Consider the following 27,593-nt stretch of genomic DNA (forward strand, 5'->3'; position numbering starts at 1 on the left):
AAAAACGGAAGAGTTGAGCAGGAAGGAGAGGAGAGATAAGGAGTCAGGAAACCAGAGAGAGAGGGAGAGAGAGAGAGGGGTTGCTACGCATTCCCTCAACACTCGTTCCGTCCTATCCAGAGAGCAGTAAAGCGTCAGTAAAATAAAAAAAGGGAAAAAGCATCACCTGCATCTTAAATGAAAATTTCAATTGAAAAACTTAACAGCCCTTCAAATTGCAGAATTTTACACGCGCCAGTAAAGCCTAAATAACACTCAACACTTAGAGGGAGAGGGGGTGGGGGGGAGGGGAGGAGAGAGGGAATGAGGGAGGAATGGGGGGTGACAACGAGGGTTATTTTGGGTGGTTGACGGGGGCTGGATCAAGGTGACTGGATTGTGTTTTTGCACTTGAGGACTTTCTAGCTGCGATCTTCTTTTCGGTGCATCTCTTACCTGTGTGTTTTCTCACGTGTGTTGGAACACTTTGATCAGACAGACAGAAGGAAATACAGCAAGGCAGATAAGAATATAGTCAAATAGACGGAAGGATGCAGAATGTCTAATTAGACAAACAGGTAGAGAGACACCTCAACCCTCCGCAAAGACGGACGAGAAGGCAGTGAGGCGCGCAGACAGGCCGGCACATAGGCAGACAGGGAGACGGGCTCCTTGGTTATTCGTGGGGTTCAGTGGACCTTTGGTGGTAATTGAATCAGTGTGAGTGCTGAGTAGAGCTAGCATAAAAACCTGTTAACCCAAAAGGTCAACTGTCTGCATTGTTTATTTAGCAGGGAGACCAGAGAGAGAGACAGCGAAAGAGGGAGAGAGACCGCGAGACAAAGCACGAGTAACAGAGAGACAGAAGAAAATGAGAGAGAGGTGTTGGGGGAGAGGGGAAGGAAGGGGTCAGAGAAGGGAAAAGAGAAGAAGGAAGAGACAGACAGACAGGAGGACAGATGTAGATGGAAAGAAAGATGGGTTGTTGGTGGGACAATTTGTGATCTGTTAAATCAGCCAAGCTTTACATCACCATTTTTATCCTGTTGTTTATTTGTGTGGGAGATTAAAAGAAAGTGCATGTGTTTGTGTGTGTGTGTGTGTGACTTTCTGGCCAAATGCCATTTTAATGTATCTTTGAATCTTTACTTGTGATGTGCCTCTCTCTGTGTCTACCTGTACATTATATTGTGTGTGTGCGCACACATGGTCAAACTCCGCCAGTTTTTTTTTTTAATGTTGACTAATTTATCATCACGATACAATATTATATTGATTATTTGGACAACGATACGATATTTGTTGATATCACAAAGTCTAACATTTTAATTTGATTCAACTCAGGGGCCTGCGATCAACATAAGACTATATCAAATGCCTATTTAACCCAATCATTTACATTTATAACCTGGCAAAAAGAAACCAAAATATGATTTGACAATTGTATTACTGTGCTCTGTTGGAAGGAGGTGTGCTTGGACGGAAATTGTGACATAGACACGCCATGGGAATTTCAAAATAAAGGCGAATCTTACAGATGATATGCATCGATGTTTTCACTTTGCATCGATGATATTGGATCGTTTATCATTGAATCGATGTATCAATCCAGATGGATGGGTCGTTACACCCCTAGTAAATACATAGTTGCTTTTATAAATCAATGGGATTCATCAGTAAATTCACCAAGAACAAGATTTTCTGAAAGATTTAAATTTTTTAAAAGGGTTTGCCTGCTTTCCTTTGTTGTTGTTTGTAATAAAAAATATGTATTAGTTGTAAAATATTACTTGTTATATGCTAAATATACCAGCAACCTCAGAGACATCATAGTATCCAAATTAAGTATGAGGCAAAACATTTGAATTGTAATTAGCATTATACTAATTAATACTACATTTTAAACTTTTAGAAGAACTGGAAGATCCTGGGCCAAACACTGAATGTTAGTTGGCATCTCAGTCTGCGTGAAGGTCTATCAGTTAGATAGTCTACAACATACGCACATTCCTACACAACCGCTGTCTTATGTGCACGCATGCTGACATACACATATACATGCTTGCACACTTTATCTCTCACACAGTCATGCACGCATACTCTCAACCGCTCATCTCCTTTCACCCTCTCTCTCTGTCTCTTACACACACATACACACACACACACCGCCATCTGGGAAAGCCGTTAGCGGTTAGCGGTAGCACTTAGCGACGCAGCACGCTCCCTCAGTCCGCTCAGTCACCTTGATCTGCTTGCCCTTCACACAGCAACCATTACTGCTATACTGCATCACTGTGGGTGTGGGCATGTGGGTGTGTGTCAGGAAGAGTGTGTGTGTCTACGTATATGGACATGCATCTGTGTGTGTGTCCATTATGGAGCAGTACAGTGGGATGTAAATGCTGGGGGAGGAGGGGGGGAAGGGGCATTACCTTCAAATGAGCTACCGTGGAGTGAAATATCCCTCAGACTAGTCTTGTGTAGGTTCTTATCTGTGCATGGACATGTGCAAATCATGTGTGTGCCTGTGGCCTTCTCATGTGCATCTACTTCTAATACTAGTGAGGATCATTTCACCTTCTGGACATAAGACTTTAAGGCACTCCCAGGCACTGAGAATGGCAGTGAACATGAATACACAGTAGACCCAAATTAGACATCTACTCGCTCTCTGAGACCACAGCTGTGGATCTGCAGAAAGATGTGTTGTGATACATTTTGGTCTTCTGACCTGAAATGCTACAAGTTCTCCTCAATTTACAGTTTTTCATATAAATTTATCTCATCAAACTTAAAGTATATCACTTATATATATTATGCCTCACTTGTTTCCCTCTTTGAAATTACCAATTATGGGTCAAATTAAACTTACAAATTAAACTTCAAAAAAGACTTGCAACTCAACTTGGACTTTAACACCAGTGACTCGTGACTTCACCTGGACTTGAGCCTTTCAACTTGAAAATACTTGATGCCTTCCCACGAGCCCAAAGATGAAAAAGTATGTTATTTAAAAGGTGTGCCACGAATCAATTCATTTCCCTTCATTTCCTGAATCAACTAACGTTGACGCTATTCATTCCCAGCAGGTCGACACTTCCCCAGATCTTTTTTTATGATGACGTTCATTCGTACTTGTTTTTAACAAAAAAGTACAAATTTTAAAACACATTCATAATTTTTGTAAAAATAATATATTATTACTCTGTTGCGAAAATGTCATTACGGGGTGAAGAGCGCATTATGACTTGTTTAGGACTTGTCAGTCTTGACTTGGGACTTGTCAGTCCTGACTTGGGACTTGACTTGGGACTTGCCTGGTTTGACTTGGGACTTGACTTGGGACTTGTCAGTCTTGACTTGGAACTTGATTGCAAAGACCTGAGACATACTTGTGACTTGTAAACAATGCGTTGGCCCCACCTCTGTGTGTGTTTGCATACATGTGTATGTCATATATTTGCTGGACTACAGTATCTCCAGCAGTCCAGCCTAGCCTACACATCACCTCCTGAATCCTCTGCTGAAGGATGCACAGACATTCAAACAGTCACAAGTACAGCATAAATCCATAAATACAATCTGGGTTTGCTCAGGGGGAGAAATTGAGAGAGAAAGAGAGTTTCCGTGTTAATCCCTTGGATAGGGATGGCAAAATCACTCTTTGTCCTTCTGATGTCATTCTTGATGTTACTTGTCAAATAATTCTTTCTAACAAATCCCCCTCCTCTCTTTTCTCTCACTCTCTCATAAGCACACACACAAAGAGTATATTTATCTCTTGCCTTTTTTCTCCTTGTCTCTTTATCCATTTCTTTCTCTTTACCCCCAGGTCCAGGACCAGTGGAGGCTCCGGCTGTATCCGGGCTCCATCCGCGAAGTGTAACAATTACCTGGGTTCCTCCCTCCCAACCAAATGGCATTATCACCAATTATACCCTCTATCTTTACCCCAGCTTCGTCTCTTCTTTAGATTTCAAGCCCAGCTCAGTCTCCAGCACCAGCGCGACCCTCGGCTCCAGCTCAGGTCTTAACCCAAACCTATCGCCCAGCACCGAGGGCGCATATCTTAACTCAGGTCATAACCTCAGGCCAACATCCAATCTTACCACCCCCGGCTCAAGCCTCATCTCCATGTCTACTGTCAACACAGGCAGTAATGACAGCTCAAGCACAATCCAATACACTAGACCCAACCTCCTCCCTAACCCTTTCTCCAGCTTGAGGCCTGGTAGCACAGAAGACAACCAGATCCAGTCCACTGGTGTGAGCAATACAAGCCAAGGCCCTGCTTCCATCTCATTCCACTCTACTGAACCAGCCAGAGTAAACCCAAGCCCCAGTCTTTTACTGCCAAACCCAGAATACAATGCAAACAGCTCTAATACTGAACATATTCTAAAACAAGACTCCATCCACAGCGCCGTTTCTGGTTTTTATAGTGCAGCTTCAGATTCAAGTTCATCCCCTTTATCAGTCACTGTTCCAGGGAACACCACAAGCTACACTTTCCTCAATCTACCGCCATACCAGACCTACAACCTCCAGGTACAATATATCATAATGATACTATGGTAGAACACAGTAGTGTATCCCGTATAGCGCGATAGATTAAACATTATATTGTGCAATTTAAAAAAACATGTAAATACAGTTATAGTGTCATAATTAAACACATGATAGTCTTTATTCCTCTCTGATTATGTTATGATGAGTATATACGATAACTACATTTTATTGGCAATTGAATAATCATATGTGTTTCCAGTCACAGATGAGACTGAGTTTGAAAATGTCGATGAACCCTCTATTTTTCTTGTTGTTTCCACTGTAATAGTTATTGTAGCGTGGCAGTTAAAAGTGTCAGAATTAAAGATTATTGACTGAAAAATAACAACAATAAATAATGCTATTAAACTGTTCTTATCACTATTAATTGGTGATTTACTGACTGAATCAAACTTCTAGCCTTACAATGATAACACTAGAAACATATCACATTGTTCTCCTACATCCAGGTGGAGGCGTGCACCAATGTGGGTTGTTCAGTGTCTGGGATGTCTCAGGACTTTCGTACCCTCCCAGCTCCCCCTGAAGGGGTCCCTGCACCTCACCTTTACTCTGACACCCCCACCTCTGTTCTCTTGTCCTGGGGTGCACCGGAGTGGAGCAATGGACCACTGGAGCGGTGAGAGATGATTAAATACATACACCTCAATCCCTCTGTGAAGCTCCTATTTGTGTATAAATTCCATTGTATCTTGTGCCAGGTGGCTGATTGAGCGCAGAGTTGCTGGGACCAAACAAGTCTCCACAGTGGGCCATCTCCCACCAGAGCCACCCCCTCTTTCCTTCCTTGACTCTTCATCGGCCCTCAGTCCCTGGACTACCTACCAGTATCGACTTGTGCTCCATAATCAGGCTGGCAACACCACAGGTAAGGCCATAATAATGGTCTTAAAGGGCCCGTGTGTAACATTTCAGGGGATCTTTTGGCACAAATGGAATATAATATTAATAACTATATTTTCATTAGTGTATAATCACCTGAAACCTCCTCTTCACGGAGTCCGCCATGTTGCTCCGCCATGTTTTCTACAGTAGCCCAGAAGGGACAAACCAAACACTGGCTCTAGAGATAGCCTTTCACGTTTTTACATCATCTGAAGGCCACTGTAGTTCTCCAACACGCTTGTGAAACTGTGGTAAAGTGAGCCGCAGAGTACAAAACTGTGGTACCGCCAGCCGCCGTCTGACTTCCGTTGCTCCTAAAGAAGTGTTACTATGGTAAGGATGACGTCTGAGTGAGGCAACGGCGTTACCACGGTTTTGCACTCGCCGGCTCACGTTACCGCAGTCTTGAAAGGGAGGAGTGAATGGAGGGGTACCCAGTTGGTTGCAATCTGCAACCACACCACTAGATGCCACCAAATCCTACACACTGCACCTTTAACTGAAATTAAATTCAATCTGACCAAGATGTGTATATGTTTCATTTTACATTGTCAAGTGCAAGTTTTACGGAATTCACAGCTTTGTGTCCAACTTAGAGAGAAATGCTTCCAGCCTTTGTTGTTTCTCAATAGGATCTTTGACCACTACTACACATATTGTTATATACTTGCAGGACCCTGGGTCAATATCACCACCAGACCTTCTCGGCCAGCTGGTCTCAGTCCACCGAGGGTGAAGGTCTTGGGGCCAGAGTCATTTCAGGTATGGGTGCCTTTTTTTATTAAAGCTGACTTCTCTCAGGTTCACTAAAAACCTCTTGGATCTACCGTTAGAGCTCTGAGATATGGCTAAAGCACACAAATATAACCCAAGTCAGCCATACTGCTACTGATAGTGAATTACAATATCTCCTATTACATTCAGCTGATTCAGAATCTCAGCGTGAATATTTAGAATTTAACGGGTGTTTAAGTTTCTTTAGATATACACAATATACACACTATAATGCAACTCCAGTCACTCAGAGTAGAAAAGACAAAGCAATGTCACACTCATTCTTCTGTCTTTCGTTCTTGGGATTTAATGAGAAAGAAAAACATTCAACTCAAGGTCCCCTTCAGGAAATGGGAGGGGCTGTGACCCTGTCTGAGGCTGCTTCCTTCCTGTCGGCCATTTTGAAGGAGGGGCCAGAGTTAAGTTCCACCACTGGCTAATCCCACATCAAGGCCCATCAATGAAAGCCACTGAAACAATATTGTATGCATGCACACACACAGATACGCTCGCACGCACACACACATATGCGCTGCACAGCCCTGCACTAATGCTAACTGCAGAAAAATGCTAATGCCTGTCATCATTTCTAAACCGCCCCTGTCATCTCTGCAGCAGCACAGCTTTAGGGGTCATAGGTCCGAGGAGGAAAGTGTTCCTTCCTGGTTGTTGCTAATTGGACAGACAGGCAGGCTGCTTCCTGGTTACCAATTGACCTTGACAACACAGACAGGATTTTGAGTATCTCCCTTCATTCTCTAAATGGTTTATTTTTCATATCACTTCATGCTCATCGAGGTATTCACTTCCTCTTGACCGTTTTCTTTTCAATTTGCTTGTTTTGCATGCGTTCTTTTTATGTACTGATACTCCTGGTGAGGATATCAATACAAAGTATACTGAATGACTGCTTTTCTGAAATTAAGATGGCATCTCTGTTATTCACAGACAATGTCCTTTTGGCTTCATCAGATAGTGAGTGGAACAGTCTGTGATTAGTCTGTGTGATGCAGTGAGGGATGAAGATCGATACATTGATTGTTGTAATGCAGGTTTTGTATTGGACTAAGATGGCAAAACAAGAATGAAATCTTTTTTTTTTGCAAACACACACATCTGTAATGCTACAGATTTGGTGTAAAAGCAATGTCTGAGAAGGTAACTACTCTAAATGTATGTATCTGCTTCTTCGTAGTGTCTGATTCACAGTTAGAATTGATTTGTTTCTCCATCTCACACTCATTATCTCTGCCATGATAGTTATGCCTTTTCCGGTATCTAGTTAGATATTCTGAAGGCATATTTATAAACTTCAAATTAAAGGTATAATATGCAGGAATTTTCCAAAAATGAATGTATAGACTGATACAAAAATGATCCCTCTCAACCATCACTTATGACCAACTAGAAGTGTGTGGTGCTGTCTGTATCTTCAGAGACCCTGCCCTCAGCCTGTATTTTCTCTTCACTTCTTATTTTTGCTGTGTTCGGGACGTTTCTGGGCTTCAGCAATAATGTTTTCAAGTCGAGTTCAACTTTATTGTCATTTTTTATTTCGCTGATTCACTGTTTTGTTCTCAACTCCGCTCCCTCTCTTTATTCACTCTATAGCTTGCTCGACCATCACTGGTCTCTTTCTCTCTCTTTCCCTCGCTCCCTCGTTGAGCTGAGGAGGAGGGGGGCAACTTTGAATGCTGTGTGTTTATAAACAGCAACCGACAACGGTTACATTTTTATACCTTTAAACTCTTTATTTAATTTTGGTCATGTTCGGATCTGGGACGCATCATACATCATTTTTACTTTTTTCACCACAAATCAGAAAAAACAAACTCAACGATTTGGGATTTGATTCCAAATCCTGAGAGTTTGTTTGCAGGATGTCAATATAAATTGATCTTGATATGTAAGCGATAACACTGATGCATGTATGAATAGATTGTAGAATGTATTGTCAGCTGCAGAGGTTGGCACTGTCAGTGCCTTTGAGTTTTTTTCTGAATATAATAGCATAGATGCACAAAGACACACATATACCACATGCACCATGTCCTTTCACACACGCGCACACACACACACACACACACACACACACACACACACACACAAACACACACACACATTCTCTCTCACTACCAACTTTATCATCTGTTCCTCTCTCACTCACTCATATACACATAAACACATACATACAAACACACACACACACACACACACGCACACACACACACTATGCTGGCCTTAGCCCCAGTGCTCTGTGTCAGCCCAGGGTCTCTGCTGTCTTCACCATCTCCAGATTACATCAGGCCATTCAATCTGTAAATGACTTCCACCACAAAGCACACCCAACACGCACTTTGGGAAATGAGCTACCTAACTCAACATGACCCTGCCCATATGTGGTTGTGTGTGTGGCTCAGAGTGTGCGTGTGTGTGTCCTCCTGTATCACCTCACAGTGTCAGTTGTTAAATGAATATCAAGGTTGCATGAGAAATAATTATACTTGACGTTCATTCATAATACTCTCATCAAAATTGACCACTTAATCACCTAAACTGATAAGTCTCAACAAGCGCTGAACTGATCAGTTATTGTACATGACAGTTTGTATCCATAAGTGTGTTAGAACACGGGTGTGTGTGTGCGCATACGTAATTGTTGAATTTAGGTGTAACTGTGTGTTTGTATGTGGATGTATAAACAAAATATTTATTGTATAGATATCTGTATTTCAAACGTGTAGAGATGTGTGTTTGTAAGTGTGTGTGTGTGTGTGTGTGTGTATATTACCATTTGTGTGTGTGCCAGTTACCTTCATCTTCACTCTGAAATGCTGACAGACTGAACTGTTTCCAAATCAGATGCAGCGCTCAACGACAGCAAGCTTTTGTTTTTGCATGCAGCAATTCCATTACCAGCCGTTTTCATTATTTTAGCATGGTGTTTGTGCTTGTGCGCGCGTTTGTGTGTGTGTGTGTACCCTGTTTTAAATTTGATGAAAGGAATCTTCTGCTCAAGTCAAAGTCAGGTTATCTTTCCCCACAAGATACTTTAACAAACACACACACACACACACACACACACACACACACACACACAGTGACCATCCTGACGCTTTACATTCACATGCCCAGGTGACAATGTATGCACACACGGACGCTACCTACGTGATATTGCTGGTAGCACTCAACTGACCACACGTGCATTCACACTGTGATGCAAATATGTTTGCATGAGCACACTGCAAGCTCCGCACATGCACATGCACACGCACTATGCCATGACTTCCTGTAGTTCATTCATCTAAAAGCTTTCTGCCGTCCTCAGCATGCCGAGAACATTTATCCAACCAATGAGAGGACTTTTCTGGGATAATTATAGGACAGTTAGAAAGGATTAAGTGAACTAGGCCTGTAGTTTTCTCTGTACTATTAATACATATTTAATATATTTATTATGAACAACCCAGAACTTAAATCTAAAACACTATGTTTCAGGTCACATGGTCTCATCCTCTTATTCCCAATGGAGAAATCCACGGCTATGAGATCCGCCTCCCAGAACCCCGCATCTTCCATGACAGTGGCAACGCCTCTGAGCTCAACGTCACAATAACGGACCTCATTCCATACACAAACTACAGTGTTACTGTGTTGGCGTGCTCCAACGGTGGCGGACATGTTGGAGGATGTACAGAAAGCCTGCCCACGCCTGCTACCACATTCTCCACACTCCCTGAAGGCCTTGAGCCAATGTCTGTAGTGGCAGTCAGTGAGTCCTTCCTGGCTGTTTCCTGGCAATCACCAAGCAGGCCCAATGGACCCAACATCAGGTAAGATAGATATTACACAGAATCCATACCAAAGATGATGTCACAGTAACATTGTGTGAGTCTTAAGCCTCGGTTATACTTTCCGCAAGGACATGAGCTGACGTGAAATAGTGACGAGGAAAAGTTTGGATCTTTTATACTCCTTTATTCTCCTCGCTGCAAACCGACATTCTCAAAGCTCTTCAAAGTTCTCAATTTTCTCTGGCCGTCTGCGTCCGTGCAGTTAGAAAATTTGGGATGTGCAAGGACAGGCGAAAACCTGCCGCACGGAACCCACACGAAGGGCCGTGTCTGATGGTGTGACATCACTTTGGCCGTGCAGAAACCCTCACGGATGTGGCAAATATAAATCACCCTTCAGACCACTGGGTTTAGATGGCAGTGCATATGGCTGCTTGATATACAAAGTTGCACCATCAGAGACAATTTCCCTTATTTTTCTCTCTCATCAATATTGCAATCAACTTGCTTGTGACCAATAGTACCGCTAGTAATAAAGAATCTCAGTAATTTTAAATGACGAGCTTGAGAACATACATTTGGTTTGTAAAGAAGACACAGCCAGTGATTGGAGTAACATGTTGCGCTTTACTGTAATCACATTACTTTCCCAGGAATGCAGTAATGTAAAACACCACTATTGCTCTTTAATAACTGCATTACATTTACTGGCCCAGTGAAACTTGTGTTAATGTGTTGCGCATAACATTTTAATAGAATTATTTTTAGTCACATTAAATTTAAAATGTTTGTCAATATCAATGGAGGGAAATTATTTTGCCTCGGCTCATTGACCCGTCTGCTGTCTGAACTTGTGTAAACAAGGAAAGAACATAAAGTACAAAGTGGCAGAGAGAGGAGGGGTGATAAGTTGTGTGTCTGTTGAGTGTAGATACTTTAATTATTCAGAATTCACAACTTGTAATTAAAACAAATATCACCATGACGTGCATAGTATCCAGGTCAGATTAACCCGCCCACATCAGCATTCTCAACATGACTCAGTCAACATTCCCACTATGGATCAGCCATGCATAACTGCTTTCCAAATGCACAAACAAATTGCATCTATTGCTTTCTGATGTTCGTAGGAATTTAACCAAGTGAAAGAAAAGTAAGAATTGGAAGGTTTACAATAGTTCAGTACATGCAAATACGCATCCAAATAACTAATTAAGAAGAGCTAATATGAGTGGACCCCAATCTGTGTAACCATCATAACTTTACATAATTTGAAACAACCCTCTGTTTTTATTCGTTATCTAAAACCCAGAGTTTGAAACCAGGCAGCCAAACTGAAATCTACAGCATGTTGTAACTGAAAGACACATTCTGGAGATGTTCAATTGTTGCTGAAAAACTCGAACAAACAAGCAGATAGGAACACGTTAACAAGCTGCTAACATGAGTGCCCTGGTAATGAGCTAAGTGTTGTGCATTTTTTAATCAGTGTTTTCTCAGTCCTAATGCACATTCTGGTCCGTTTTGTTCTGTCCTGTTCTACTCTGTCGGTGATTAGGCCTAAAATAAAGGTCCATTTTACTGGCAGCCGATTAAAATGCATGAGCCCGTCTCTCTGTTCTGCTCTGCTCAGCTCTGTGTGTTTGTCTAAGTGGGTTTGTTAAAAGGCGGCATTAAGCCCTTCTCTTCTGATTACAGCAGAAATTAGCATCACTGTGGGGAGAGGAAAACACAAACCCTGCAGAAAAAAAACAACAGAGGGAGGGGCGTTGGGAGGGAGGGGTGAGATACAGAGAACGCAAAAGAATAGAGATGATGAAAAAAAGCAGAAGAGGAGGAAATGAGCGATAAGGAGAAGAGTCAGTTGAGCATTCATGTGTGTGTTTTTGTGTCTGTATGTATGCATGTGTGGGTACAGTGTGTGTCTGAGTTTTCATATTGGTGCGTTTGTGAACATGTGTCGGGTGTTAATGCATTCCTAAACATCCAACTGTGTGTGTTTTCTTTTATTCAAATTTCCCCTTCAGATACAAGTTGCTCAGACGTAAAACCCACCAGCCCCTGGCCATCGCCACGGTCCCCACGGTAACAGCCATGTCCCCTCCCCCCTCAGAAGATCTCCATCGCTGGCTCCATGTTTACTCCGGCACCAAATTGTTCTACCAAGATAAAGGCCTAAGCAGGTGAGATTACTGAAATGAGCTCTAGAGCAAACGCCGGCGCCGCAGCAAACCGTGTGTGCAGAGCCGATCGGCGAGCTGCCGCTGATGCCGATCTTTTAATACCGCTCAAAGATACATTAAGCAAATATCCCAAAGAATTAAATTGTTTTTCACACAGCGTCCCCTAATCTCAGTTTGGCACTTGGTGGAAGCTAATTTTTTTTTCCCCTCTATGCTTGCTAAACGGCTCTGGGTGTACTCTTTTCGGGTTTGTGTCTCTACTGGGCTTTATTCAAGTAGTAAACTGACAAACTTTTGAACATGTCAGCACTTTTTCACTTTGTAGGAATTTTTTATTTATGTCCTAGAAAATACTTCATGAGAATGTAATTAGTGTTTGTTTAATATAAGTCACCATATTAGCAGGACTAACGGTAACTTTAGAGTGGACAAAGAGATAAAGGTAGACATGACTGAAATTATGATCCCCCATATTCCACCTATAGAGCATCACAATCATATCTGTTATTTCTAGGGATGCACGATTTTCGGCTGGTACCAATAACCGATGATTACCTGCTTCTCGTGGCCGATACCGATACAATAACCGATCATTTCACATTTTTGTATTCTAAAAACTTCATAACCTGTAGTTTATGCACATGTGAGTGTAAGAAAGGCTACGATGTAGTGAGCAAAGACAGATGATTTAATATTCTATGGCTCTGACTTAACCAAATCTAACTGACATCACTATTGTTTCTTCTTAAGTCAATGAAAGCAATTTGGCTTCGTACTATCAGCCGATAAATTATCGGCTATAATTTCATTATTGGAGTTATACATAATAATATAAATTTCCATTATCGACCAATAATTTATCAGACTTGATATATATATATCGTGTATCCCTAGTCATTTCTCTTAATTCCTTCAATGGAGGATTGATTCACAACTCACTACTCGTACCAGGAGCTTGTTTATTTTAGCATTTGTTATTTTTTTTTTCTTGCCCAAGCTATTTTTGAATGATTGCCGAAAAAAATGACTTTTTCAGCCTTTTAATCAGAGTCTTGAAGATATTTCCCAGCAACATTAGTAGCTTTTAACTCAAGGAAATTAAAAAAAATATTGTGGCCCCCTTATCGAAAACACCAATATTGTCTCTCAACAGATTCACCCGTTACCAGTACCAGTTAGTGGTACATAATGACGTGGGCTACTCCTCGGGAGAGATTGTTACCGCGGTGACCATGGCGGGGGTTCCCCACCACCCTCCGTCTCTGTCTGCCCACGCTGTCAATCACACTGCTGTACAGGTCAACTGGACGCAACCCTGTAAGATTACCTTCTCTCTTAAACACACACACACACACACACACACACACACACACACTCAAACACACACATTCTACCCAGCAAAGGTCTGTCATGGCCGTATAGTTTATGAAAATTGTTCTGTGACTTGACAGTTACCAAAAACTGTCAATATAGACTCAAAATTATGTGTTTTTTTTACTGCTCCCTCACTTGTCTCCCTCTCCCTTTGTGTCTTTCTCAGCTTTGCAAGACCTGCAGGGAGAGGTGGAGTCTTACTTTCTGACAGTAGCATCTGCAGAGCCAAGTCAAATCTTGGCTTTCCCCCCTCAGATCATCTCCACAGTGATAAGTGACCTTTGGCCCAGCACCACATATCTGTTGTCAGTACAGGTGTCCAACGGAGCACATAATACAACTAAGGCAACGGTTAACGTCACCACAGAGGATGGAGGTATGTGTATATTTGTGTGATAATTGGCCAACAATTGATCTTAAAAAATTGGTTAAAAATTGACTTCTTACTTTGGATATGTGTGAAGTTGTTATTACACGTACCGTACGTATAGTATATATATGAGTGTGTCATGTAGAGTACGGAAATTCAATAGATCCAAGAATGGGGTCTGTGTTAATGTGCGCTTCTCTGCAACTCTGTGCTTCACAGGAGATGTTAAACACATCATGTAGTGAGGCATGAAATCAATACAAAGTGTGTGTGTGAGGCAGATTTAAGGTGCTGTAAAATGCTTGTTGGCACCGCACGCAGACAAACACACGCAAACTGCACACACAGCCATACACACAAGCAGTGCCCTACCTGTCGAACAAGACCCTTGTCCCATGTCATATGCGGGCTATAATTACTATTCTTTACAATACAGTTACAATACATCACATAATTCCTCAAAAAAATGTATTAAATATTTTTATAATTCTCTGGAAAAATATATATATACTAAAATAAGTGAGATTATATCTGTCCTTTATGTTGAAATGGGAACTTCCACCAACATATGCATTGACATCATTACGACCTCACAGCTTTAGCTGTCTCTGCATAATCTGTTAATATTTGTAAAATGAACACCTGAGGCTCTTTATCAGGATATAAAATCTGGAGCTTTGAGAGGGTGTATTAAATGTAATATGAGCAAAGTATATCAGTTCTCGGATCGACTGGTATTTCCCTTTTTGAGGCGGGGTCAGCTTTCACTATCTTTAGCTATGAATTGCACGGGCTATCCAACTATCATCATGACTTTTCTCTCCATTCCCCTCTCCAACTCTCAGCCCAGTCTCTCAGCATCTAAGAGTTAGCTTTCAAATCACTCTATGTAATCACATGTCAGGGGCCGTCCACTCCGTCTGTTGTTTTCCTTGTGTCTCGATTTCCTTCTCAATCCCTCTTTCTGACCGTCTCTCTGTCTCTTTTTCCCCTCACAGTTCTCTTTCTTTTCCAGTATAATCATATGTCAGAGGCCTCTCTCTTTTCCTCTAATCTGAGCAGTATAATAAAAAGTGCATTAAAAACATTAGAAAATCATTAGGTGCTAAAGGCAAAGCACGGCTCGTTTAACTGAGAGGGCTCTGGAGGTAATTTCATTATTTTACAGCCATAAGAGTGCACACACACACACACGCACACACACACATACAGACCAAGGCCAAATGCAGCTCAACCCTACCAACCATCCTAACATGGCCCGCAATCTATAGGGCAATGCTAACATCAGGACTAATTGGCAAGAAAAATGTGTGTGCGTGTCTGTGTGTGTGTGTGTATGAGTGAAAGAGGCTCAGTGTGCAGTATTGCGTTGATAATGCCATCCTGCAGTAAATGACATGTAGAGCAGTAGGTTGGGTTTAGGTAAGTGCATTGGCAGCAAATGAATTGGGTTAACTTCTCTTAGCTGAGTGCATTTTCACTTAGAATAATAGATGGAGTCTGTATGATTACCTCTCTCACACACCATCTCTCATATTATTTCCCTCTGTTTGGTTCTCTTTCTCACTTTTCTACTCACAACTTGATCTCCATGTACAGTTAAATTAACAATATTCTGTGATCTTTAGTGTGTGATTCTTTCTTAAAGTTTGCTCACTGTCTGTATTTTCTTCTTTTACAGATTATCTCTTACTTGTCCTCTATTTGTCAGATTTGTCCATGTCCTTCACTGTCTCTGTCATTCACTCCTTCCTTTTTCCTCTGTATCTGCAACTCATTTTCTATAGGTTACCATATTATATTAATCACCATAGAGGTTTTAGTTTAATATCAATGTCCTTTGTGGATGTGCTGAAAGAGGATTTCTTGGAGTGAAATAAGGGATTTTGAAGACAGAGAGAATATAATAACACAACACAGTCTTTCACCTATAAGACAGACAAAAAGTGAGGGAGTGAGCTGATCATGCAGAATCTATTGCTCTTAGTGAAAATGCACTCAGATAAGTGACGGTAACCCAATTCATTTGCTGCCGATGCACCTACCTAAACCCAGCCCACTGCTATACATCTCATTTACTGCTAGATAGCATTATCAACGCTATACTGCACACACACGGACACACACACAGGTGGTCTCCCTCCCTCACTAACGCACAGTCTCACAGTCAAGGCCTTATATGCACACCGACACACAAAATCTCTGTTTCTATGTCACACACACAAACACATTCTCTGTTGTGATGTACACACAATCACATGCCTATAAGCTCCGTGTGTCCATCTCTTTCCCTCTCTCACACACTCATGTATATGCATCTTTCGAGTGAGGGATGGTTGAAAGTCTATGCCTAGATTGATACTTGTCTGTTATACAAATGTCATCATACTGGGGACCCCATAGTCACAACACATACTGTAGTTTTATTTCTTTATGACTTTTACAAGCCTGGCCTGATGATCACTATTGCATAACTGTTAAAGGACATTTACATTTTTAGTGGTGTGGTTTTTATGTTAAAAAAAATTACAAGCAGTTATCAAATGAATTTGAGGGAAAATGTGCCTCGGAAAACCTTAACACCAATCCTTTCTTGCGCTGTTCTTACTTTATTGAAACAGTCGAGGTAGTCCATATGTAAAAGCTTACATGTGATGCTGAGAGCACTGGTTTCATCTCACAACTCAAACATGCATGTTTGAAGATGACCATGTCTCATATCTTCGTCTCTTCAAGCTGTAAAACATTCTGTTGTTCTTCAAAGGAACAATATGTGGAACTGACAGCTAATGTTTAAAATGGGTTTCCTAATTTGTGTGCCTTAGGGCGTTGTATGTGGGTTTATTTATTTATTTTAATTATTTATGTTTTCGTGTTTGCTTGTCTCCTTTTTTGTCTTGTTTTGCCTTTAGTTCCTAGTAATGTCGGTTTTTGTTGCTATATATCTGAAATGAGGCATGATACACACTTCACCGAAGTCTGTGCTACTGATATGCACATGCTTCCTATTCCTAATACAAATATTTGAAACATAGTGTTTAAAATGGGTAACGACAGTCCAAATTCAAAACATTGGAGCCGTGGCCCGTCCGCTCCTCCGGTGTGACTGATAGCAGTTAGCGTGAATTTTTGCAATTTGAAGGTTACCTTCTAGACACGACCGCGTTAGCCACTGGCCAACAGCAGTAGTAGAATCACTTCAGCGGCTGTGTGTCTCAAATACTCGGTGCCTTGATAATCCAGCTGCACATGGACCACAGAGAGATGTGCCGAGGCTTTTCAGGTCGATTCGAATCTAATGTTAACGTTATCTCTGTTGATCCGGTTTGTTTGCGTGCTTCCATTGCTGCAGAAGGCTGTGTTTGCGTGCTAGTTTGTTTCATGTGTGGCAACGGGGTGTTGAAATAGTCAGTGGACGGGATCACACCGGCCAAAACAAAAACAGGCGTTCCGGACCGTAATGGAAATTTCAGAGGAGAACATGCTGGCATTGTTGTTGGAGAAGCCAGTATTTCTATTCAGCATGTTTGCTTAGTTTCTGATGACATATCATGGCCTTTTTATGATTTATTACAGTAAATATATTACATATTGTAATATTTTAAGAACACTTTTGGGTCTCCCTACTCACATGTGCCATCCTCAGAGCCAGAGGGGATGTCCGTCCCAGAGGTGGTTCCAGTTAACAGCAGCACAGTACGTGTGCTCTGGTTCCCTCCTCTACGGCCCAATGGAGCAGTTACTGGTTACTACATCTACCTTAATGACCGTCTTCATGGCAGCGTAGACAACAGCTCAGGCTCCTACCTGCTGGGGGACCTGCTGCCTTTTACTGTCTACAACGTACAGGTACACACACACACACACACAAACACACACACACATAAAGCAGACACACAAACATGTGCATTATGTTTTTGTCTGCTGCTGTGATTGTGTATTTCAGGTGGAGGTGTGTACTGTGTATGCATGCGTACGGAGTAATATTACTCAGACAACTACAGTGGAGGACCTGCCTGCCGACCTGGCCACGCCGCACGCACAAGTGATCAGTCCCAGGTAATACAGAGATGTACTGCAATATTGTTTTCAGTTATTCTTTAACTTTCTGCATTTTCTCTCTACTATTTTTCTGATTGAAAATATTTCATCTTTTAACCAGAATGTGGCCATTGTTTGAGGTTCATGAAACTTTATAGCCTTTGGTTTGAGTGTAGTAATCGTTAATGTTTATCGGCAGCACAAAAGGTTGGTTTGCATGTTTGACACAACAGAATCAATACAGCTGGCATTAACAGAGTAAATGATGGAGCTATTTTGTTTTGTGATGGCAGCATAAGATGTGGGCTAGGTACAGCTGGACTCTATGAAAATGTAATTTTACTCAACACTAGTAACCTGTATATCAATAAAGAATAATATTATTAAAATATTTTTCAGTATACAATTTCAGTTATACTTTAAAACTAGATTCTGTGGGCAAAGGGACTACAGCTATATGTATTCCTGCTGCTTTAATGCCTACAGCCCTTGAAGACACTGATTGTTGCATGTATTCATCTTCAGTAGTCTATCAAGACTGAAATACTGAATACAGTATTCATTACCTTAAAGTTGGAACCAAAATTAATACAATTTGATGGTAAACTGACATTTTATTTGCACTCACTTGAATTTAATGACATTTAAAATGATCTGCTTCCCATGTTTGACCTAAATCTCAATGTAACAAATCTTAGAGTTGCCGAGGAGGAAGTGGTGATTTGTGGGTTATTTCCTGTCTAGGTGACTGTGGAAGTTGTAACTCTGTGTGTTACTACACAGGTCTTTCCCCTGCCAAAGATGTCAGAGATAAAAAAGAGGAAAATCAATAGTGAGAAGTGTATAAAGACACACACACCCTGACACTGTAACTCAACTTTGTCAGGCATTAACCATGCATGGATGCATGTGTGTGTGTGTTTGTGTCTCCTGGTAGTGTGAAAGGAGTGTGAAGTAGAACATACCCCATATCTCTCTCTCTCTCTCTCTCTCTCTCTCTCTGTACCAGGATGGTGAGGTTGGACTGGTCCCATCCAGGCAGACCCAGTGGGATCATGCTGGGTTATAATGTCTTAAGACGGACCCTGAGGTCATGTGCCGTTGGGTCAACAGGGGTTACATCCTCTGTGGGTGAGGAGTCAGGTGGTGTTAGGTTCAGATGTTCGTACCTGCAGTGTCCTGCCAGGCATGGTGTGTGTGGGATGTCCTGCTTCCATCCTGACATTCAGGTGATTATGTTGTGGTCATTTGGTACTTATTTGATTTGTTCTGTATTAAGACTGCTGAGCTGAAGGAAGGAACAACATTTGCCGGTTAAAACAACACAATAATAATTGTTCTAGACGGGGACTGCTATCTATTTTTTGTCAAATCAAGAGTATTGCCTGGAACAACACACACGTCCATGTGCAGCATGTAATGCAGCTGTGTTTTTGACATATGTAATAAATTACACTGTTTTGATAAGCAAGACATAACACAAATGTAGATTATGGATGTATTGAGAAGATGCATTCTGGGGGTTAATATTTCTCCTCTCTCCTGCTCTGCTCTGCTATGTTCGGCCTTTCATCTTTCTTCTGCTATAATCCTCTCTCCACTGCCCTTTTCACCTGAATGCGAGAGCCTCTTTTAACTAGAACTTGTCATGAGTAATCATTAAAACCTCCACTGTACAACAACAACAACAGCAATGTGTAAAACAAGATAGAAGTCCAGGGTCTTTGCTTTGGCTGCTGATCTGAAGTGGAGAATACTGTGTACTCTCTCAGGATATTAGACACCAGACCCTCAGATACACACACACAAAAGCACAAAAAGATACACAAAGACAAATACACACTCTCACATTTCCTCTTCCGAGTGCACGCTATTCAAGTGGGATGCACGGTCATCCTCGCAGTGATTAATTTCTCTAAACAGATTAACTTGTCATCTGCGTTCACTTCCATCCTCGTGTCATTGAATGCCAGCCAAGTTGGCACAGTGAAACCGCCCGCCATACATTTACCCCCACAGCACTCGATGGCACAATAACATTTAAGCTCACAAAGTACAAATACACACATACACACCTACTTAAAGGCTTTTAAACACCGGGGGGGCGTGACCATGCAGTCTATAAGCGAGACAAATAAACAACATAGAAATGTGAAATACTCGCCTGTGAATGTCTAGCACTTTTATTGTGAAAGGTAAGAACAGAAGGAGTGGATCTGGTCTGCGCTGCCTTTGTTGAAAGGAGTAATACATTTTGCCATTCAGGTTCGGACTATGGATCCTCCGTGGTGTTGTTTCATATTTAGGCACAACTCAGCCGGTTGCACACAATGTGATTGGTTTATGCCTTTATTTCGCAATGCAAAAGATCAGAAATTCGACTTTGTTCAGAAAAAAATGGTTGCTTTTTCACTGCGTAATATTCGCATTCTGTGTGAAAGTACAAAAAAAGGGCAAAAACAACAGTTTGAAAAAATATATTAACATGCAAATTAATGCCACGAAAAAAATGCTGCCGCTGTATAACAGCCTTAAGAGCCACACTTGTGTAGCTAGAAAAAAATCTCCTATATCACAAACATTTACAGACACAAACATCCATTGTGTATTGGTATTGTGGTTTTGGTATATATGAAGAAAGCCCATAAACAATATGTTTAAGGAGTGTGGCCCCACATAGGAACATTCCCCGTAATGATTAAATGGCCTCCTCTTTGGCAGATAGTCCCCTTACTTTCAGTGCACACACATAACTGTCTGTGTGTTTGTGTAGATTTAGTTTACATACTTTCTCATATGTGTGTGTATGTCACCCAGGTTTGCTGCAGTGGGCTATTGTACACTAAGAAACCACATCATCATTGCTGCGAGGGCAGTTACCTGAGTTTGAGTAATTCCTCCAATCCGGCCTGCTGCAATGGCAAACTGCTCCCAGCTCTCCCTGACCACCAGTGCTGTGGAGGATACTATGTCCACATAAAAACCAGTGAGTGTCAAATCACCTCATCTGTTTACACTTACATTTGCTCTTTTCTACTTGACTCTGAGTCTAATATTTTCCATGTTGTTCAAGTGTTTTCCTTCATCTGTCCTTGTAGATGAGAACTGCTGCCCTGACCACTCGCAGGGCCGGGTCTCAGTGGGGCCGGGTGACAGCTGCTGTGGGGGGGTTCCTTACTCCATGAAAGGCGGCCAGCTCTGCTGTAGTGGGAGCCTCCATGATGGCTACGGGGTCCGATGCTGTGGAGGCCGGATCGTAGACGATACGCTGGTGTGCTGCGGTGGTGCTGAGAGGGGGGTAGTGCATACATTTACCTCAGGTGAGTGAAGGAAACACACACAGATACAACACATAAACATCCACTGCCAAAACGGGGGAAATGAAAAGAGTCTGCACTGGATTCGTTTTTTTGCCCAACAATGAAAGCACATTTGGGTGAAGTTTGATGGGCTGCTGAGCCTAAATAACTGTTTTTGTCTTGAGAAAATCCTTTATTGTAAAATCCAATCAACAAAAAGGCCCTTTGTTTAGAAAACTAGTTACTCTGACCCAAAAAGGATTTTAGGGAGTTTAGTCCCCGGTGACGTGTTTTAATGTTTCTGGGGGGAAAAGATAGAAAATGATAGGACAAGAGAGTTAAGCAAAGAGGGTTGAGGTAGACACATGGTGCAGGAACGCGGGGTCGTTTCCCTTTCTTCCTCTCCCGCAGTGTCCCAAAGCACCCGGATACCGTGGCACAGATGGGACTGTGCATGTGTGTGTATGTGCGGGTGTATGTGTGTGTCATTAGACATCTTTGTCATGGCAGATGATGATGAAACACACTCGGGATGGCACCGTTGAGGGCACTGCCAAGCACACAGCAGGACAAATACACACTCATTCTCTCTCCTTCCCATACACACACACACACTTTCACACATATAGACACATTACATGCACCCACACATACACACAAACACACACACACACAGAGTCAACAGGGTGCCCTCGGCAGGGTTCGCTTAGTGTTGAGTGCCAGAGACAGACACGTGGACTCTATTCATCACACATAAACAATGGCCCATATGGGCAGGCCTATAGTACTCCATTAGCGTATCCGCAAACACAAAGACACACACTGACATACACACAAGATCCCTACCCACACATAAATACGTGCATGCTGACAAAAAAGTTCCTAGAAAGCAGAAAAAAATACTTTTTATTTTATGGCTGTTAACATTTGTTATTCTCCCTTATTATAAAAACTATTTTCTTGCTTTCTTTTTTTTCAACATGTTGTCTTTTCATATTGTCAATAAGACTCTCTTTTTTAGTGTTTTCACTCTCAAACACTGATCTCATGTACAGAGTAATGCTTCTTAATTTGTTTTGAAATGTAATTTGAGAGTATTCTAGTTTCCTTTTCGTCTCCTTCACTAGATCCTCTTTTCTCTTCCAACTGAGCAGGCTATATGGTCATCCTTCACTCGAGGAGCCCTCCCAAGGAGTGCATATGCTCCCCACCTCCTCTTCCTCTCCATCTCCTTTTGTTATTTATTTCACATCTCCTCCGCTCCTTTGTCATCTTCTTACTTGCTTGCTTTTCCTCAACTTGTTTCCCCATCACCTCTGCTTTTTCCTCTGGCCTCTTGCTCCCCCTCTCTCCTCCCACCTCCTTCTCTTCCTCCTCATCCTACTCTCCCCCCCCCCCTCCCTTCCTTTATGTGCCCCCTTCCCATCCACTCATCAGTCATTAGCGTTAGCTTCCCCATTGAGAACATATGGTATGATGGATCGCAGGGCTAGCGGCGCTAGCAAGGCTAAGGGCCATTTGCCGGGTGCACTGCGCTGTCGGGGAGCCCTGGGGCCGGCTATGCAACCTCGACCCCACACGTCTGTTTCAAGACACTCACACTAACACACACAACATGCACACAGCAACACCTATTATAGGATATGCTACTTAACCTTGGCACCACTCACTCTCATCACTGCCTCTCCCCATGTCCAGGGTTTTGTATTTTTAATGATAGAGTGAGAGACAGATTTGTGAAAGAAAGACAAATAGAAAGAAAGAATGAAAGAAAATGCAAGTAAGAGAAGACTACAGATTGCATGCAATTACACTTAAAATAAATGATAAATAAGTTAAATTGTAAAAATGTATATAAAATAATGAAAAATGCAAAAAGGTCACAGAAAGAAATAGAGAGAAGACTACAAAAAAAGTGCAATTTATTACACACAATAGAAAACATTGTAATCAAAATTGACATTGTAAGAAAGAATGTTAAATAAAACAGAAAGAAAGAATGAAAGATAATTTAAAATTAGTAAAATATGCATCAAATAAAGGAAACTGAAAAGCAGAAAGGGGGAAAGTAAGTGAGAGAAAAAAACGCGGAGCGAACCGAAGAGTGGTGAAGAGCTAGATGGAGCAGATTAAAGGAGGAGTGAAGGGTATCCCATTGTGCCCAGCTGATAGACTAGGTTAGGCTGATGTGATTATGGGGTCCCTGAAGTGCGATCTATCACACATTACCGTCCACACTGTCAACAACCATACACACACACTGCAGGGGAACAGCAATGCCAGGAGACAGCCGTCTGGCAACAGATACACGGACCGGCTTGCGTGCACATGAGCACATGTAGACATACACACAGGCATCCACTCACAAATACAACAACCACACACACTCACGTAGTATGCATGTGTATATATACACAGAATTGCATCCACATGTACACTCGTACAAAAATATGCAACACACATTTGTATGAGCACTCACACATACCCACACAGACTATTTGAAACAGGAAACCAGTGTGAATCAGGTAAAATAGAATCAGGGTCAGAAACATCACCTCACCCAACCTGTCACACAAGAAACAAACACAAAGCTGAGCTAGTGGAAAGTGCTCTTCTAAAGCGTTTCTTTGGGTTTAACTAGTTTGATATTATTCCTGTCCACTTTACCCCAATTATAGAAATTAGTTTCTCGTTTATAGTACTCAGTTATCCACATCTGACAGAACAGATCTCAGTTTAAATCAGTACAGTTGTCTACACCAGCCACGTAATGGTTTGCACTTGCGCTTTTGGCCTAGAAGTGCTCTTTTTAGGCTTCAAATCAGTGGGCAACCTCCGAGTCTGAAAAGTGAAGCCAATACGGAAGTGCCTTAAACTAGCATTCTTTCTAATAGCCAGCAGGGGGCGACTCCTCTGATTGCAATAAGAAGTCTGATTGTATAGAAGTCTATGAGAAAATGACCCTACTTCTCACTTGATTTATTACCTCAGTAAACATTGTAAACATGAGTTCATGGTCTCAATCGCTAGTTTCAAGTCTTCTTCAATACAGCATGATGTTCATTTAGTAAATTATGGTCCCATTTAGAGTCAAATAGACCATAAAGGAGGGTATGCTTTAGGGCGTGGCTACCTTGTGATTGACCGGTCGCTACCACGGTGTTGTCCAGTCTGGGAGTTGTCCGTGTTTTTGTGTTACAACTTTAACCCTTTCACGGTGTGTTTTCAGATCATGAAAGTTAATTATAACCTTTTTAATCGCCTAAAATGTCTTATTCAGCGTTCGGTTGTACTTAGCTCCACACTCTCATGTCACTTCTGGTTGCAAAAAAACAAGATGGCGACGGCCAAAATGCCGAACTCGAGGCTTCAAATCGGCAGTCCCAAAACCAATGGGTGACGTCATGGTGACTACGTCCACTTCTTATATACAGTCTATGCTTCGAATCTATTTTCCTCCAATTTACAAGACTAATTGTGTATAAGTTCCCGCCTACATGTGTCTTTATTCAAACTTACCTGATGAATATAACACTAATACACCCTCTTAAATGACAGACTTTGCTTCTCTGGCCAGTTTTGGGGGTATTATTGAGATGGTCTCTATAATCCTTTCCTCAGCATTCTCTAGTTGTTACAATATCACAAAGTCTCCATGCTAAATCCCTCCCTTCCAAATCTGCCAGTTTGTTTAAACAGCTTTCATTTCACTTTCAAGTAGATTAAATACTGTTTGTTTTTGGACAGGAGTGCCTCAATTTTCTTGCAGCATTTCCTCCAGTGCTGCAGGTTCGAGACCAACTTTTAAGCCCTTCATTTGCTCCTCTTTTCTTCTCTCTCTGAGTTTGTATGTAAGATGTTTAGCTAAGACTTAGGTGAGATTAGATGGTGTTTAAAGGAACGTGTGTGGTGTCTTTGGCCTCCCGTTGCTCCCTGACTCTCCCAAAGTCCCCTGCCTCACTGTGCTTGCTCCACTAATCACTTCCCCTTCACACTTTTTCTTTATAGTGTACAGTTCTTTAACTCTTCCATCTGCCCTTCAGCCCCACCGTCCCCATTTCTCACTGTGGGTGCTACCACAAATGCCCTCCCCACCTCACTTTTTTCTTAAAGTAAGTGAATCTTAAAAATGTATGCGTTTCTTTAACTCCTTCCCTTACTCCCTCCCTCTGTCCCAGCCCAGCAGGCCCCATCCAAACGTTCAAGGACAAATCTGAATATCCCTTTTCACCGTTTAAGTGTTAAAAGCCTGGCGGTGCCGGGGTGTTATCTTAACGCGCCTTGCCGTGCCATCATCAGAGCGCGTGATGAAAATGGCTGTGATGATGCTAAAAGAAAAAAAGAGGAGGGGGAGAAAAAGTAATAATCAAATATGTTTTTCAAGGGCACAGTGACCATTTGCTGGAGGGAAATTATCCCAGTAGTTAAGCTAGCTCACTCAGAGGCTGGCGGAGTTGTGAGAGTGTGTATAAGTGTGTGCAAGAGTGCATGGTTTATTACTTCAACTCGGTGCATGCACGCTTCACTTTCTGTATGTTTCTGTACAGTATCTGGATGTGTCTGTATTTTACATGTTTCTTTATGTAGAGAAACACACATCCTTTACTTATCCTTTCATTGTTTCCGCCAAATGATTCTCATCAGTTTCTGAGTGTGTTTGTCTCGCTATTTGTGTGTGTGTTTGCGTGTGCGTGTGTGTGTATGTGTGTGTTTATCATTGCCAAAAGCCCCTCATCAATGATGGGTAGCAAATGGCCAACAGTAGTGCATTCCAAACAGCAGCGTCTGGCTGCTTTAGAAGATCGAGTACTCTCTGAACACAGGAAGACATTTCTCTCTCTGTTAATGTATTTATGATGATGGCTTTTCTATTAGGTTTACTTTAATGACTGGCAAGAATAAAACCAGAGGCTGTCAGGAGCACAGAGATGAGGACAGTGTGCTGTGGGTGTGTGTGTATGTGTGTGTTAAAATTAAACGACATGACTTCCAGGTAGGGGGCAGAGAGCAAATTGAGATCACATGCACAAGAACACACACAAAGAGACCCAGACATTTTTCTGCTTTGCTATATGTGACTACTACAGGATGAAGTTGCAATGGAAAATTTCAGTTGCGCTACATACTTCTGTATAAATGTGTTTTACAATCATTAAAACCTTTTGTTCCTATCCGACTGTTCTCCCTACACCACAGTGGCACGTGGTTTTAGTTACCCTTTATTCAACTAACAGTTGTGTCATGCCTCTGTTAAGGTCATATGACAAAAGTGCTCATTGTTGTATTTAAAATTGTTTTTGTGCCTTTGTGTTAAACCAGTTCATTTGAATGGTGAAGATGCATTCCCAATACTCATTAATAATTTAAAAGATTGCAGTTCTTGCATTTGCATTGACAAAGAAATGTCAATGCTTTCAAAATACAAAAAGTGTAGCTTCCCTTAACTTTATAGAGTGTTTGATGCAGATGGAATTGAGGCTTTTTTGCACTGAAACAAACAAAAAGTTAGCCAAACTATAAAAAATCAGTGCATCTCAGTGCTTCGTGGAAATTCCCCTTTTGAATTCTGTCATTTTGTTTACGGCGAAAAAAAGACTGAGTCATCTGACGTTTCTTTACGTCATGCTTTGCCTCATATTGCCTAACATCTTCTGCTAAAAGTTGCACTTAAATTCAAGAGTTATTTATTCTGACACTTAGGCCAAATTCACACCAGAGTAACAGGGAGGTGCTGGCTGCACTCCCAAGCTCAGCGAGCTGCGGCCGTTTGGTTCTGCGGTGAAGTGCGGCCAATCTAAAAGTTGGCAAAAATGTTACTTTTAGCTGCGAAGTGTGGCCGGAGAGGACCCGCAGACAATCAGTAAACAGATCCTGTGACTCCTGTGATATGTTGACCTATGTTCAGAATATCTTCCCACCTGAAACACATGAACACGCCTCCCGGCCACAGAAAAATGTAGGCAGGCCGCCTGGTAGGAATTTGGCGTTACCGTCCCATCACCCATCAGGAAGTTCTGTCCACTGGAAATGCAACCAATACTTGGAAGCATTTATGTGGACATATATGTACTAGACAACCTCTACTTGCTGGCCATCACATGATTTGAGCATCCTGGTGCTACATGGGGCCTTTGCCACACCCCTAACTCACCAACTCCCAGATCACATTGATGACAGTGATGGATAACCTGAAGGATGTGGGCCATGGGTCATTGTATTGTCAGCTACAATGTCTCTGGGAGGGTTGAGGCCAGAATGTGTAAGGGTTGAATAGTTGAAGGCATGTAGGATTACCTGTGAGGTGATTGCATCTGCTCTGCTGTAA

The 27,593-nt window shown here is 41.9% G+C and overlaps 1 protein-coding gene across 1 annotated transcript in view; it reads left to right on the top strand.

The window, feature by feature from the left end:
• The window catches only part of ush2a (Usher syndrome 2A (autosomal recessive, mild)), a 239,883-nt gene that overhangs the window by 139,952 nt on the left and 72,338 nt on the right, over positions 1 to 27,593 (top strand). Inside the window, 13 exon segments of the mRNA XM_037752115.1 lie at positions 3,812 to 4,527; positions 4,998 to 5,167; positions 5,250 to 5,416; positions 6,107 to 6,195; positions 9,706 to 10,040; positions 12,029 to 12,184; positions 13,338 to 13,501; positions 13,725 to 13,934; positions 17,575 to 17,777; positions 17,875 to 17,987; positions 18,979 to 19,198; positions 20,787 to 20,955; positions 21,068 to 21,289. Coding sequence (XP_037608043.1) covers positions 3,812 to 4,527; positions 4,998 to 5,167; positions 5,250 to 5,416; positions 6,107 to 6,195; positions 9,706 to 10,040; positions 12,029 to 12,184; positions 13,338 to 13,501; positions 13,725 to 13,934; positions 17,575 to 17,777; positions 17,875 to 17,987; positions 18,979 to 19,198; positions 20,787 to 20,955; positions 21,068 to 21,289 — 2,934 coding nt within the window.

Source organism: Sebastes umbrosus, chromosome 2, assembly GCF_015220745.1.
Source record: "Sebastes umbrosus isolate fSebUmb1 chromosome 2, fSebUmb1.pri, whole genome shotgun sequence".
Lineage (NCBI taxonomy): Eukaryota > Metazoa > Chordata > Actinopteri > Perciformes > Sebastidae > Sebastes > Sebastes umbrosus.